The 15,574-nt window shown below is 42.0% G+C and overlaps 1 protein-coding gene across 3 annotated transcripts in view; it reads left to right on the top strand.

The window, feature by feature from the left end:
• Positions 1–225: 225 nt before the first annotated feature.
• LOC117767822 (3-hydroxy-3-methylglutaryl-coenzyme A reductase-like) overlaps positions 226–15,574 on the top strand; it is a 43,848-nt gene continuing 28,499 nt past the window's right edge. Inside the window, exons 1-3 of one of the 3 annotated variants that reach the window (XM_034595745.1) lie at positions 226–401; positions 8,826–9,014; positions 10,242–10,353. In XM_034595745.1, coding sequence (XP_034451636.1) covers positions 306–401; positions 8,826–9,014; positions 10,242–10,353 — 397 coding nt within the window. In that variant the 5' untranslated portion in view covers positions 226–305. The remainder of the gene's footprint in view (positions 402–8,825; positions 9,015–10,241; positions 10,354–15,574) is intronic. The other 2 variants (XM_034595748.1, XM_034595746.1) reach the window with 2 other exon arrangements.

Raw genomic sequence — 15,574 nt, 5'->3', positions numbered from 1 at the left:
CAACTGTCTTTTTTTTTTTTAGATTATGCGTTATTTTGTAGCTTAATGTAGCTAAGTGTATGCAAACTAAATCATATAGAATAAGGCAGAAGAGTGGTAGAAGTATCATAGCACGGTGATAGAAGTCATGGAAAAACGCTCCCCTCCCCGGGACAGCCCACAGCCTCTGTGTTGTGGTGTGATTAGGGTGTCCTCACTCTCGCCATGCCCCAAGGCTGTCGTCGTCTTGGAAACGGGGCGTGGATAAAGCGCCTACGAAGCAGGTAACCAACGCGATTGGCTGAAGTGTCGCATGATGTTGTTGCATGCAATCGCTCCACTTTGAGCTGCGTCGGTCAGATCCGACTTTCATCTGCTCACCGCCTGACCTGAGGTTCAGCTTAGTCTTTCGCCTGCTCACGGTAAGTTGCTCTTCTCTCATCCGTTAAACGTTACTTTGTACAGGCTACGCTAACTGCGCCCACCAGTTTGATAAATGACGGCTAAAACAAACGGTAACCGGAGCAGGGACAATAAACGCACCGGCACTGGGGTAACGTGTCAAACGCATACTTATTAATAGGATAGAACTGCTGTTGCAGACTAGTAGACGCCCAATTCACAGATAAACTCAAAAAATATTTTAAACATTAGCATATATTAATGATAATATTTTTCCATATTTCTAACTCCTATTCAGATCAACACTTGTAAAGCCACAGTGCAGATTGATGAGGTTAAAAATTACACAGGTGATCATTTTTGCCGTTAATGTTGAAAATGATGTTCAGCTTGACAATCTTCCTTGGCAACCCCTTTGCATGTGTGTATGAAATAGTCTTTCATAGCCATGTGGTTTTTTATCTACCACACCACAGTTTGGCTTCTGTTTGAAACTGCTGACAGAAGGAAGCAAAGGATTTTGAGGGTATTATAACTAAAATTAAAAGTACAAATTGACAATCAAAAGAGATCAAATTAAAATGATTATTTTACGACACTGCAATGAAAAATCAAGCCATAAGTAAAGTATAAAATGAAAAGGAAATTTAAAATGTAAAAATAATGTGATAATGTAAAGTGACATTGAAAAATGTGGACATTTTAAATGCAAAAGCTGAAATGTAAATGCTCAGACTGAAAGCTAAATGTTGTGCATTTGCCTCTTGACTTTTCAAGCTGTATGTAAATGAAGAGGCGCGGCCCAAAGACTGTAAGGACGGTTTGATTTGGTGCAGTGGCACTTTATGGTCAGCAGGCGGAGCTGACTGCAAAGTAAACAGAGAAAACGGAGCAAGTGAGGCAAGCAGGATTTGGGATTAGGAAATGATAATGTGACATTTATAATTATCACCTGTTGTTGCCAAAAATTATCAACATAAAAATGTTCACATCGCCCAGCCCCATCACCCAGCCCTATAAGAGGATAACATGAGCAACTAGTTTTATTAGCTGTTATTTGCTGGCATGCATAACATTACGTCAAGAGTCAAGTCAATTCTCAGTTCTCTTCAGAACTGAAGAACCCTTTAAGATGAGAGATTAAGTGTCTTCAAGAAACTCAATCAAGTCAAGTTGTCCAGACAAGTTTGACTGGCAGCAGAGTCACATATTTCACAAACGAGGAGCAAACTGTTATATTTGAAAAATACAAGAATTATAAACGCATTATCCAGGCTAAAATAAAACACAGTTACAGCTGCTAAATACAGGAAGGACAGCTGGCGAAAATTCTCTGATTGTGTGAATGTGTAAATTAGGGAGCCCCCCGGTGACATTTGGGAAAAAATATATTACCTTACCACGACATAATAACTGGTGGGAACGAGATAAATAATTCGGGGCCACGACATATAAATCAGTTCTTTACTAAAAAGACCTGGCAAACTGAATACAAGAAGCCTCTTGGATGGTAGATAAATCTGTAAACTGTCTATCCCCAATTCCAAATAAATATTCAATTTCACAGGATAAACCTACTTAAAGGGAGGTATAAAATTATGTCTGGTTGCCACGAACACACCCAGTACATCAATAATAAGTAGATCCAACAAGCAAAGAAACGTAGGGTGATGCAGACAGTCTGTGGTACTGTGAGCACATTGCTCCTATTTGTTGGATTGGTTATATATGGCTGCAGCTGTTGACAAAGGTAGTTTGTTCCCTCAAATGAAATCTATATCTTTCATAAAGAAACTTAACATCAATTGACAAGACATAAACAATATGTTGACAACACGTTATTCAGGTGGGAATTATCTCATGTTAACTGCGCAAAACAACACGTTGACACTTTATTGCCAACATGTTGACTGTGTGATCTCAGACATCAATTTCACAAATATTTGAGCCATTTGGCCACATGCACAGTTTCATATGGTGACTGCCTCAAGGCCTCATTGGTCTATTCTATGATCTACAGCAGGGGTCGGCAACCTAAGGCACGCGTGCCAATGATGGCACGCGGCGCCATAATCATTGGCACACTTGTTAAAGAAATGTTCAAAGGTTTTGCCGTCACGCAGCCTGTATTATTTAGCTTGATTGATGTTAACACCTCCCAGCCACTAGGTGCCGGTAATGTGCCATAGGCTCGATGCCAATCGCCATTCCCACATGAATCTCCGTGAAGTGCAGCCGCTCAGGTGTACTGGTGATGTCATGCCCGCTAGCTAAAAAAACGAAGACACGGGCATTTCAGCCCTCATGGGCAGAAGACTATGGCTTTGTTTTTCATAAGGACCGTGCTTTGTGCACGTTTTGTTTTGAAAATGTTGTGTGCCGATCGTCCAGTGTTAAGCGCCACTTTGAGACAAAGCACGAAAGAAGTTTTAAAGATCAGGCAGACGAGGGAGAATCCATCAAACGTGCAGTGTCCAGGTATGGGAAGCAAACTCTCTCAAAGTCTTTGAAGCAAGCTTTTGCAATTCTGAATATGAGTGTGGTTGGTGGGGTTAATGACAAACTTATTATTGCAATCATAATGAGATAAACATGTTTCTTTAAAGTGTTGTTCTATATATAGCCAATATGGATGGAATAAAATGACATGTCTGTTGGAAATATTAGTGTTGTTCAATAATAAGACTTAATATAAAAAAATGTTGATATGGCACACTAATTCACAAGAAAATTTTACATTGGCACTTATTGTCAAAAAGGTTGCCGACCCCTGATCTACAGTATCTCTTTGACGCCACTTCGAAGATAAAAAGAAGCCATCTCAAATATTCATAAGAAAACTTTATGAACACTTACAACATTGCATTACAATGATCTAGGGTTGTCAAAAAAATCGACACTAATCGATACAAAAAAAACCTAGATCAGATGTGATATTTGCAACAGTATCAATACCAACAGTGCCGTCTTTGCCTCCCTCAGTTGACACAAAACTTTACACAGCCCCGCTGCAGACAGGCAGGCACACAGCCCCTCCCCTCACTAGCAGCTGAACAGATAAACGCTAGCTGACTTTCACATTACTTTTATGTTGGCGTTTGTAATTTAAAGGGATAGTTCACCGAAAATTCACTCATTATCCACTCACCACTATACCAATGGAGGGGTTGGTGAAGGGTATTTGATTCCACAATACACTTTAGGAGTCTCAGGGGTAAACAGTGTTGCAGCCAAATCCAATACAATTTAAGTAAACGGAACCCCTTCTTCAGACGTAATAAAACAACAGAAGAAAAAAATAACATGTCTCCGTACTGCCCGTGTGGTGTCATCCAAGCATCTGCAAGCCCAGACATTCATATTCGACTGAAACAACGTCATTTACACCATGTTTTAAGCTTAAACATCCTCTGATATCCTCCGGAGGCAAGATCATGTCGAACGGACACACCAGAAAACCAAACACGCAAGGGCACGCGTTCGCATCGCTACATCCGCTAGCATAGCCACTTGTTGTCGTGGACTTTTAGGCTCTAAATGCCATTTGAAGTTGAATATGAATGTATCTTATTTTACACGTTATTGTGAAAGTGTACATGCGGGTTTAGCGTTCAAGAGATTCTGTTGCTCATCATAGAATACGCCAGTATTAGGTGTGGTTTGAAGTATTCTAACCTTATGGATCAGGCTGCACGATATATCGAAAAATCTATCATCATTTTGATATCAGCATGCACGATATAAGTATCGCAAAAGATGGCTTAAACTGCGATAAATGGTTCTCCATGTGCCATGCATTCATGCTCTGCATGTCAATTATATTTGGCCAATCAGATGAAGCCCTGCTGCTGGAGATGATTAAAGATATTCAGATCATTGTCTAGGTTTTCCGTCGATTAATCGAAGAGATGAGAATAGAGAGAAAACAGAGACTTGAAAGAGCCACCTTGCTCCCTTGACTAAATTCTACTGTTGAAAGTTCTAGTGATCACGCTTGTTCAAAATCATCATTATGAGCTCTTGATCATATAAAAGAATTGTGTTGTTTATTTATGATCCCAGAACCTGAGGGAAAAGTAACAGCACACACACACACACACACACACACACTGACTCAGCAGCTCTCTCTCGGTCTCTCTCTCTCTGTGTGTGTGTGTGTGTGTGTGTGTGTGTGTGTGTGTGTGTGTGTGTGTGTGTGTGTGTGTGTGTGTGTGTGTGTGTGTGTGTGTGTGTGTGTGTGTGTGTGTGTGTGTGTGTGTGTGTGTGTGTGTGTGTGTCACTCTCTCTCTCTCAGCTGATGTCTCTGACTCGCTACAGTTTAAATGTTGATTTGTTTGAAATGATGCTACAATATCAACACTGATACTCACATAATGATGACTACTTTTTTGATGACTAAAAAATGGCACAAGGGAAACATAGAAATCACATTTTACAGCGAGAATCGCCGTTAATGCCTATAAACATAGTAATGGTACAAACAGAGGTACAGCGAGTCTCACTGGGTCAAATGAAAAATAAGCCATAGTTTCTACGTTTCTTTTTTTTTTACCAGATTTTTTCAAACTGCACAGCAGATCAATTACTTAGAACAGAAATAATAATAATAAAATAAAGAATTAACACAAAATAAAATGTATAAATAATTTAAAAAAAATGTCAAAAACAGAAACACACAAAAAATAAATAAAAATATAAATAAAAAGGGGGGGGCGATCAATCAGGATACAGAGAAGAAAGAGTTAGGGTTAATGGACAGTCAGTTATACTTATTGAAAGTATTTTAGACATAGTATCAAAGTAGTTCTGCCAGAAGCAAGATAATAATGGGCAAGAATAAAACATATGGGTTAAATTGCAGGATGAAGAATTACATTTGTCACAGCTATCAATGACATTGGGATATATTTGTGACAGTCGAGCTTTCGAAAAATGAATTCTAAATAGTACCTTGAACTGTATGAGTGTCAAACGAGCCCAAGTTGAGCCTGTGTGAATCTTATCAAGTGCCTTATCCCACCAATCATCCTCCAGGTTCAACCCTAGTTCACTTTCCCAGGCCACCTTGACCTTAGTAGCAGATTAACTGTTATAGGATAGCAGTTTGTTATAAACCTTTGAAATGAAGAATTTTTGGAGGGGATTAGAGCAGAGAAGCTCGTCCCACAATTGATTCGGAGGTGAGGAAGAAAAAGTGGGAAAGAAAGATTTGATGCAGTGTCTGATTTGAAAATAACAAAAGAGATGAGAGGGAGGGAGGTAAAATTCACATGATAGGTCTGCAAGGAGAACTGAATATCCAGAGAGAGAGCGCATGGTCAGAGATAATGATGGGATAATATTTAGAAGCCATCACTTTGGAAATTAGTTTGGCATCAATGATGGGAGGCGCTCAAATAGCTTATTCATAAAGTGTGGGTTATCAAAGTTGGGGGCATAGATATTGACTAATAAAATGGGAACATGGGACAGTGTGCCTGAGACGAATAAATATCTACCGTCCCTATCAGATATCTTTGGAAGCTGAAAATTGTATTTTATTACCAATTAAAATGGCAACTCCTCTGGCTTTAGAATTGAAATTTGAGTGAATCACTTCAGAAACCCATGGGCGTTTTAGTCTGGCCTGGTCCTTAGTGCGCATGTGGGTCTCCTGCAGAAACACTACATCAGCTTTTAGCCATTTCAAATGAGCAAATACTCTTGATCTCTTAATAGGGCTCCCCATGCCTTTAATATTCCAACTCACAGATGATCCAAAATGTTGGATTCCTGAATTGCTAGTATCAGTAACCATCTTTTAGGTTCTAAGAAATAGAAAGACATGAGCATGGAACTCCACATCCCCCCACCACCCCACCCAAAAGAGAGAGAGAAAAAAAATTATATATATATATATACACTCATCGGCCACTTTATTAGGCACACCTGTTCAATTGCTTGTTAACACAAATAGCTAATCAGCCAATCACATTGCAGCAACTCAATGCATTTAGGCATCTAGACGTGGTGAAGACGACTTGCTGAAGTTCAAACCGAGCATCAGAATGGGGAAGAAAGGGGATTTAAGTGACTTTGAACGTGGCATGGTTGTTGGTGCCAGACGGGCCGGTCTGAGTATTTCAAAAACTGCTGATCTACTGGGATTTTCAAGCACAACCATCTCTAAGGTTTACAGAGAATGGTCCGAAAAAGAGAAAATATCCAGTGAGCGGCAGTTGTGTGGATGAAAATGCCTTGTTGATGTCAGATGTCACTTGGTGTGGTTGGGAAAGATAGAGGTGACCATGTCTCCAGTCTTGCTCCACTGTTGTGCTCTGGCGCACAACACAGTCCATGTGATAATGTAAACAAGCGATTATGGCGCGGGGACGGTCACCGGATTACGGCTTCGGCAGGAGAGTGCGATGAGCGCAGTCCAGGAGAGGCTCTTTCTCAAGTTTAATTGCCTCCTTGAGCAAAGTGGAGGTGTCCCCTGTAGTGGAGGAGTTGGGGAAGTCCTCAGGAATACCCACTATCCTTATATTGTTATGATCTCGCCGCAAGATCCTCACATTTATTATCCAATCTCGCTAGCTCGGCTGACATATGCTCCACTTTAGCCTGGAGACCGGCAACGTCGTTGGTGCACGCGGAGAGGGAAGTTTCCATTTCACCTTCAGTGTACATTAGAGAGCTCACCTCAGACTGGATGTTCGTAATACTTAAAGTTTATTGTTAAAGTGTAAAGTGAGCGCAGGTCAGAGGGGGAGTGAGGAGGAAACAGAATCCGACAGGAGACTCTGACACAGGACGACCGGACCTTTAATGTGCATCTGTCCTGATCCTGAAGCAGCGCTGGCTATAATTATTCAGCTGTGGGAAACCCGCTGAAACAATGAACGTAGCAGAAAACATGAATCGATTATGTTCAGTCCCTGAATGGATGTAGAGTCGTCCACCTCTCTGCAGGAACCCAAACATTAGCATGTAAGCTGCTGCTCCTCCTACACTCTGTGCTGTGTGCGTCAACCTAACTTGACGTGGCTGTAACTCTATTCCAGCCACATGATTTTTTTGGCGCAGCGCAGCGCTATTCTCATTATCATTGACTGTCCGTGTTGTCTGTCAAAACATGGAAGGAATGAGTTCTATCAACGTTATATCGATCATGTCTTAAATTTTTAGAAAATATTCATCGCTATGGTTTTATCGCCCAGCCCTAGCCCGAACCCTGAAAAAATGGAGCCAAAACAACAGGGCTCAAACAAATATCTCCCAGTAAAAAAGCAGTGTCACACAAAGGGATTTCAAAGGATTTTGTGGTGATAAGAGCTGACACTGGTGTCTGTGTGTTAATATGTCACTTCCTGCCTCTGCCTGCTGCACCCTGCTGCACCACGTTTGACATGAATAAGGATTTGTTGCTGTTGTGAGCGCGTCTGTGCAGAGAATGCACAACAAAGCGGGAGGCTATGTTGTGCATGTGTTGAAGGCCAACTCTTGGTAAACTCCGGACCCAATCCTCCGGACTTTACCCGCAGGTCGTGTCGGAAAATGGCTTATGATGCCTCACTCAGTTGGCTTTGTTGGAGCTGCAGAAACATCCATGTGTGGTTGGACAGTGTTGTTTCTCCTCTCACTAATGCTAATGCTTATTTGCTAATGATTATTATTAGCAAATGTTATTATATAATTATTATACTATTTGCATAGTATTTGCAACCATTGGCAGCTAGGGGCGATGGTGGTGTAGTGGGTAGCCTTACTGCAAAAAGGTTCCCAGTTTGGCAGGTTTTTTTTCTGATTGGAGTTTGGAGTTACTGTATATGGATGGATGATTAACAGCAGAGCTTAGTAAACCATATATCAACCAACATATCACGGTGATATTATTTTCTCACCTGAGATAAGGGAGAAAGGAAAAAGAGTTGACTCAGGAAAAAAAATAGATACAGTCTATTGACCTAAAATTAGACACCAGACCGGTCTAATATATACACAGGTCTAATATAAACTAAAAAACTAGAACTAAACTAACCTAGGTGAAGATACAAACTGAAAAAAAGGGGAAAAGAGTGAGCTCCACTCATCTTTTGACACTTCTTTGTTGCCTTAAGGTTTATGTATATATAGTTCAAGTGTTTTTGTATATTTTCCTGTTAAAGTTGAGTAAAGTGCTGGCTTTATATTTAAAGTACCTGGTCTCTGGCTTGTTTTATGTTTTTACCCCACTCCATTAGAGCCTAGAACTGGTCCAGTAGCATGAATTGTGCTATATATTGGTTACAAGTGCTACATATAGCTTCTCATTGTCATTATCCATGACAAGGTTTCACTGTACACATACAGTAGTCATATGCCAGTAACCCTGTGTCGTATGATTACATTGTTTTCCACAATGTTCTTTTTAAATGTATACTGTCACGTCCAGCTTGTTTTATTCCACTTGTGTGATCTTGTAGATTTATTGCACCATGCTGACCCATCTGTTCCGTATGCATGGACTTCTGGTGGCCTCCCACCCATGGGAGGTGATTGTTGGCACTGTCACCCTCACCATCTGTATGATGTCCATGAACATGTTCACTGGTAATGACCAGATCTGTGGCTGGAACTTTGACTGCCCCAAAACAGAAGAGGTGAGTCAACAAGTAGGTAAATAATTTGTCTGTTATGTGCAGTATTGTATTCACCACATAGCGTCTCTTTACTTGAAATTAAGATTATATGTCACAAGTACTCGCAGAACATGAATCATTTTACAAACTATTAACTCAAAGCCCTTGGCTTCAGGGATGAAGATCCACCATTATTGTCCAGACAAAAATATAAATATTGTGTGGATTGGCATGAAGTCTGGTACATTTGAGGGTGTGACTATTCCTGAGCATACACACACATACAGTACATGATGCTGAACTAAAGGTTCATTGTGTAAGATTTAGTCGAAAGGGATCTATTGGCAGAAATAAAAAAAAACTAGCTATGTTTTCACTCATGTTTTATTTACCCTAGAATGGACCCTGTATATATTTAAATACTTTATATTAACATTGGGAGCGGACCCTCTCTATGGATGCCATTTTTTTTACAGTCGTCCAAAGTGGACAAACCAAACACCTTTTGAACAACAAGTTCTCTTTCATGTTTCGAAGAGGAGGGTGAGGTATTCAGCTGCAACATACAACTTCACCACTAGATGTCACTAAATTCTATACACTGAACCTTTAATGGTTGGCAGCAGGTGTGCCTGGTGCTGGGAGATCATCATAATGACAACAAAAAATCTGTTTCCCTCTGACACAACATAGCTGGCATTCATGCTTCCCATTCAAAGTAAATGAGCAGCATTTCCTTTAAAGCCAAAGCACGCACTGGATGTTTGAGTGCTGTTACTTTTAGTGATCCCTGACTTCTCATCTAGCATCCTGGCGTCTTTGTTGCTTAGCCGGCAACCTTATGGTAAGGACGAAACTCCATGAACTCCCTGCCCCAACCAAGAAACAGCCTGGCACATAATAACTTAAAATTTTTGTATGAATTAAACAAACAAGATTTAACATGTTTGTTTGTTTTACCTTGGGACAGAGCAAAGATAGCTGTTTGTGTAAAGCCTGTGTACAAAGTTTCTGTGTTAAGCTGCTGGCTTAAGCTTTATATTTACTATATTATTATTTTATAACCACACATTACATGAGTGCTATCAATTTGAACATTATATTTTTAACAAGATAAAGAATAAGCATATCTCTGAAAATGTCCAACTCTTCCAGACATTATTTAATTGACCTTTTTTTAGATGACCCCTCACCAAACTGTACATTTCTGATGAAATTGTATCACCTTGCCACTGATCAAATTGTCTTCTCTTTTTATAGCAGATTCTGAGCAGTGATATCATCATCCTGACAATAACCCGTTGCATCGCCATCATCTATATTTACTTCCAGTTCCAGAACTTGAGACAGCTGGGATCCAAATATATTTTAGGTAAATTATTCATGAGCACACATGATGTTAATAAGATATCAAGAGTGACCAAGATGCTGTGGTTCTTATGACTGTAAAGGGAGTTGTGATGTAAGGGCAAGATAGCTCAGGAGGTAGAGTGATTGTACAGAGATTGAAGGTTCCTTGTTTGATCCCCAGCTAGGGCTGGGCAATTAATCGGAAATGTATCGAAACCGACATTAATAACCTCTAACCGACTGAGGCCGTGTCCCAATTCACTCCTTAGCTGAACCACTTGGCTCTACCCCTTTTGTTTTGCGCATGGCCGTGAAGGTGTAGTGTTGTCCAATTTCTCTATGTGATGTAGTGGTAGTGGCCATCTAGCCACTACCACCCCTTCAACCGTAGTGTAATTAGGACCCCCTAGAAACTAAGGGGTAGACGGTAATTCCTGAATGCTTGCTATACGAACGGACAAAGCGAAATCAAGATTGCGACCGCTGCGGGTAAAATGCTCATAATCGTAAGTATGAAATCTTGCAAAGTAACCATGAAAATCTTAATTGAATCCAGAGCAAATGAAAATGTAATTGAAAATCACTATTCACGCTGTCAGAACAAGCATGTAAACCATCTGAGTGACAGTAACAAGTAACGTTTACTGCCGTTTCCCGTATATGAAGTCTGAAAAAAACTTCCCAGCTCATGTTTAACGTTTTCAGAGAAGGGCAGAAATTTCTAAGGACAGGACTAACGTTACATTGAAATAAGGCTGACTGAGTGTGTATTGATCAATAAATCAATCTGTCCCATCTGTCATGCAGTTGTCAGATGTGTCACTATTATAATCTTGGTTGATTCAAGATTCAAGATTCAAGAGTTTATTGTCAAATGCACAACAATTACATTAAGCAATCGCTGGCAATGAAATGCTTGGGTCACAGGCTCTCTTATCGCAATGCTCAGAATATTACAGCAAAAAATATAGAATAAAATATATAAAATAGAATATCAAAATTTAAAATAGAAAATAAAATATATATTATATATAGCGGAGGAAGAAGAGCCGCTGTCTGGCCGTCTTCCTGATGGAGTCTGTGTGGTTGGTCCAGGTCAGGTCATCACTGATGTGAACCCCAAGGAACCTGAAGCTGCTGACTCGCTCCACCGTAGTCCTGTTGATGGAGAGGGGGGCGTGTTCTACTCCTTGTCTCTTCCTGTAGTCCACGATCAGCTCCTTCGTTTTGCCGACGTTGAGATGGAGGTTGTTGTCCTGCACCAAGATGTCAGGGCTCTGACCTCATCTCTGTAGGCCTTCTCATTGTCGCCGGTGATCAGGCCTCTGACGGTCGTGTCATCAGCAAACTTAACAATGGTGTTGGAGCTGTGGGTGGCCACGCAGTCATGCGGGAACAGGGAGTACAGGAGAGGACTGAGCACGCAGCCCTGGGGGGCACCGGTGTTTAGAGTCAGGGTGGAGGATGTGGTGCTGCCTATCCGCTCCGCCTGTGGTCTGCCCGTCAGGAAGTTCAGGATCCACTCACGGAGGGCAATGTTGAGCCCAAGGTCTCTGAGCTTGGTGACGAGCTTCAGGGGCACGATGGTGTTGAATGCTGAACTGTAGTCAATGAACAGCATTCTCACATATGTGTCCCTCTGGTCCAGGTGGGAGAGGGCAGTGTGAAGGGTGAGGGAGATGGCATCTGCAGTCGACCTATTTGGCCTGTAGGCAAACTGAAGAGGGTCCAGAGAGTCAGGGAGGGAGGAGGTGATGAAGGGTTTGACTAGCCGCTCATCAACACTTCATGATGGTGGAGGTGAGTGCTACTGGGCGGTAGTCGTTTCAGGCAGAGGATTTTAGTTTTCTTGGGAACAGGGAGGATGATGGTCTCCTTGAAACATGCGGGGACTACAAACTGGAGCAGTGACAGGTTGAAAATGTCTGAACACATCTGCCAGCTGATCTGCACACACCTTGAGAGCTCGGCCAGGAATGCCATCAGGTCCAGGTGCCTTGCGTGTGTTGATCCGGTTAAGAGTTAAGTAATCCTACAATAATCCTGAGTATGACGTCATCGATGCATTTGCTGATGTAGCAGATGACCGTACGTGTTGATGTTGTCATCCTGGAACACGCACCACTCCATCGTGCTGAAGCAGTCCCGTAGAGCCCAGTCTGATTGGTCGGTCCACACAGCTGATGTGTTGATGGTATCGCGGCAGGACTTTCCTCATCTTGGCGTTGTTAAAATCACCGGCCACAATAAACGCAGCCTCGGGCCGTGATGTCTCTGTCCTGTCGATAACTGCATGCAGCTCGTCCAGTGTCTGATTAGTGTCGGCATGTGGCGGAATGTACACCGCTGTTATAACGACCGATGTAAACTCCCTCGGGATTTAATAAGGTCGGCATCTGATCATGAGGTGCTCCAGGTCCGGAGAACAGCCCGAAGAAATAATTTCCACATCTGAGCACCACAGATTGTTCACCATGCAGCAGACACCTCCTCCCTTGCTCTTCCCCGAGTTTGTTGTCCGGTCCTGGCGGTGAATGGAGACCCCCTCGGGAACAATGGCGGAGTCCGGGATCGAGCCAAGTCTCCGTGAAAACCATCACGTTACAAAACTTAATGTCCCGTTGAAAAGCCATCCTGCTCCGAAGTTCGTCCAGCTTGTTATCCAGAGACTGAACATTAGCCAGAAGAATACTTGGTAGTGGAGGCCGGTTCTCACGTTTCCTCAGCCGGACTAGGACGCCGGCCCGCGACCCTCGTTTCCTTTGTCGCCTCCGTGCTCCAGGTACGACAGGTAAACATCGCCATGGGTATTCTCCTTTGTTTGCTGGTGGCGGTGAAAAAGTGTTTTCACCGTCAACCCGATGAGCAGAAATTGTTCTCTATCATAACTAATGATAGGGCTCGCTTTGTCAGAGTGCACAATGCAAAATAAAGTAGAATAAATAACAAAAAAAACAGTAAAAAGAGAAAAAAGAGCAGAGCTGTGGGGGAGCTTGAGACACGGCAGCCTTCCTCGGCGCCATCGTAAGATGGGGCGGCGTATAGCTCACATGGTAGAGCTACCGGCCCAACCAGGCAAGGCCTCGACCCGCAGATGCCCGGGTTTGATTCCGACCAGCGGCCATTTATGCATGTCCTCACCCTCTCTGTCCCCCTTTCACAGCTAACACTCTGTCCTATCCATTAAAGGCAATAAATAGCCCCCAAAAATATATAAAAAATAATAATAATAATGTTGGTTGATAACGGTTGTTAATATAATAACGTTAGTTGATACTGTAATAACGCTGGTAAGCTGCGTATGACGTAGCGAGTGTTGTCCCAAATTTCAAGGGGAAGATTTTTTTTACCCCTACCCCTTGTGGCCTCGTGTGGAAGGGGACACTATCAGCAAAGGGCTCTTCATATCTAGAGGTAGGGCCAAGGTAGAGGAATTGGGACAGGGCATTAATCGCGTTCATGTCGTTTCCAGTGCGTATTAGAAGTGTTACACCAGTTGAGGAATTCTGGTACAGGCTGAGTGCTAAACCTCGAACCCTACCAGTTCAGCACAGAGTCCGGCAGCACATGTTCTGACTCATTTATGTGATATCTCAGGAACATCTTAAGGGAATTCTTTCTAATTTGACACACATGTTCACTTGGACTTTCAGAGGTCAAGGTCATGGTGGCCTCAGAAACATGTTTTTTGGCACCTTGAATGTGATATAAATTGCACTTTTTGGATTCTAGTTGTTCTGGGTATGTACCCTCATGGTTGAATGCACTTATTGTAAGTCGCTTTGGATAAAAAGCATCAGCTAAAGGAAATGTAATGCAATGTAATATATAACACAGACTTGAGGGAATTTCTTCAACTTTTGATCAGTTCTCACTTATACTCAAAGATTAAGTGATTATATTAACATTTAAGTTGTCAAAGGTAAAGGTCACATTGACCTTATTCAAAGTTCAAGTTCAAAGTGTTTATTGTCATTTGCACAGTCCCGTACAATTCATTTTTTACAACGAGTACCGTGCTTTTAAGAGTTGTAAAAAATATCAAGGTAAGAAAAATAAAAAAATGTAGACATGTACAATAGAGCATCTGTGCAGTGTAGTGCAATAGAGTGCAAAAGACAGTAAACATGGACTTATTGAGTCTGTGCAAAAACACACTGCATGCAGTTTGGTTGCAGTAAGTGTGTGTGTGTGTACGTATGGGGGGGTGGGGGGCAGAGTGAAGGATCTGTGTGTTGAGATAGTCCAGGTTGGTGTCAGGGCCAGTGATTATTTAACAGTCTGATGGCAGTTGGGTAGAAACTTTTCCTCAGTCTGGATGTCCTGCATTTCACACTTCTGTACCTTCTGCCAGAGGTCAGAGGTGTGAACAGTCCGTGTTGGGGGTGGGTGGAGTCCTTAACAATGAAGCAGGCTCTGTGGTGGTAGATGTGGACGATCCTACTCCTTATAAATGTCAAAATATGCACATGGAAAATGCCTAGTGCGGTAATTCTACTTATAGTAGTAAAAGAGTAAGGAAAAACTACCAAAACAACAATATTAACGGTAATCTTTTTTGGAAACCTCAAAAAGAGCCACATGTGAGGGATCCCTCTCCCAGGACGGACAGAAGTGCAATAGATGTCGTGTGCAACTGAGCACATCAACAATCATTGATTAGAAGAAAGCATTTGTAACATAATGGAAAAGTGTGTCAATGTTTGAAGTATTTGTACATAAGAAAATGTCTGATAGAGACATATTAGATTGACAAATTATTGGGGAGTTATTATCAGTAATGGTAGAGTATGTGAGGAGGCGTATTGTATGTCAAGCAGTCTTGTTGTAATCATAGTCTACCATCAGCTGCCACCACGATCATGATCCACCATCATGATCCACGATTAGTTGCCACCACGATCGTGATCCACCATCACGATCCACGATGTGGCGGTCCAGGATCAGCAAACAATAAAGCACAAGGACTCCGGGAAGAAGTCAAGTCAGTAATATGTATTGATGACTGTGGCAGTAGACCATGCCACGGGGATCTCACCACAGCAGCCAGAGACGAACCATTCGGATGAGCATTTTTATTAAGTTCAGACACACTTGAACGAACATAAATTAACTTCAACTTAAAGCAACTAGCTTTACAGCTTAGTACTTTCAGGAGATTCAGTCCTCCGTGCCTCTGTGTGTCTGAGTTCCTGCGTGATCCTCTCTGTCCGGGAGTGTGTCGGAGAGTGTCTCTTGAGGCA

Source organism: Hippoglossus hippoglossus, chromosome 9 (genome assembly GCF_009819705.1).
Source record: "Hippoglossus hippoglossus isolate fHipHip1 chromosome 9, fHipHip1.pri, whole genome shotgun sequence".
NCBI lineage: Eukaryota > Metazoa > Chordata > Actinopteri > Pleuronectiformes > Pleuronectidae > Hippoglossus > Hippoglossus hippoglossus.
This window is presented reverse-complemented; position numbering and strand designations above follow the sequence as displayed.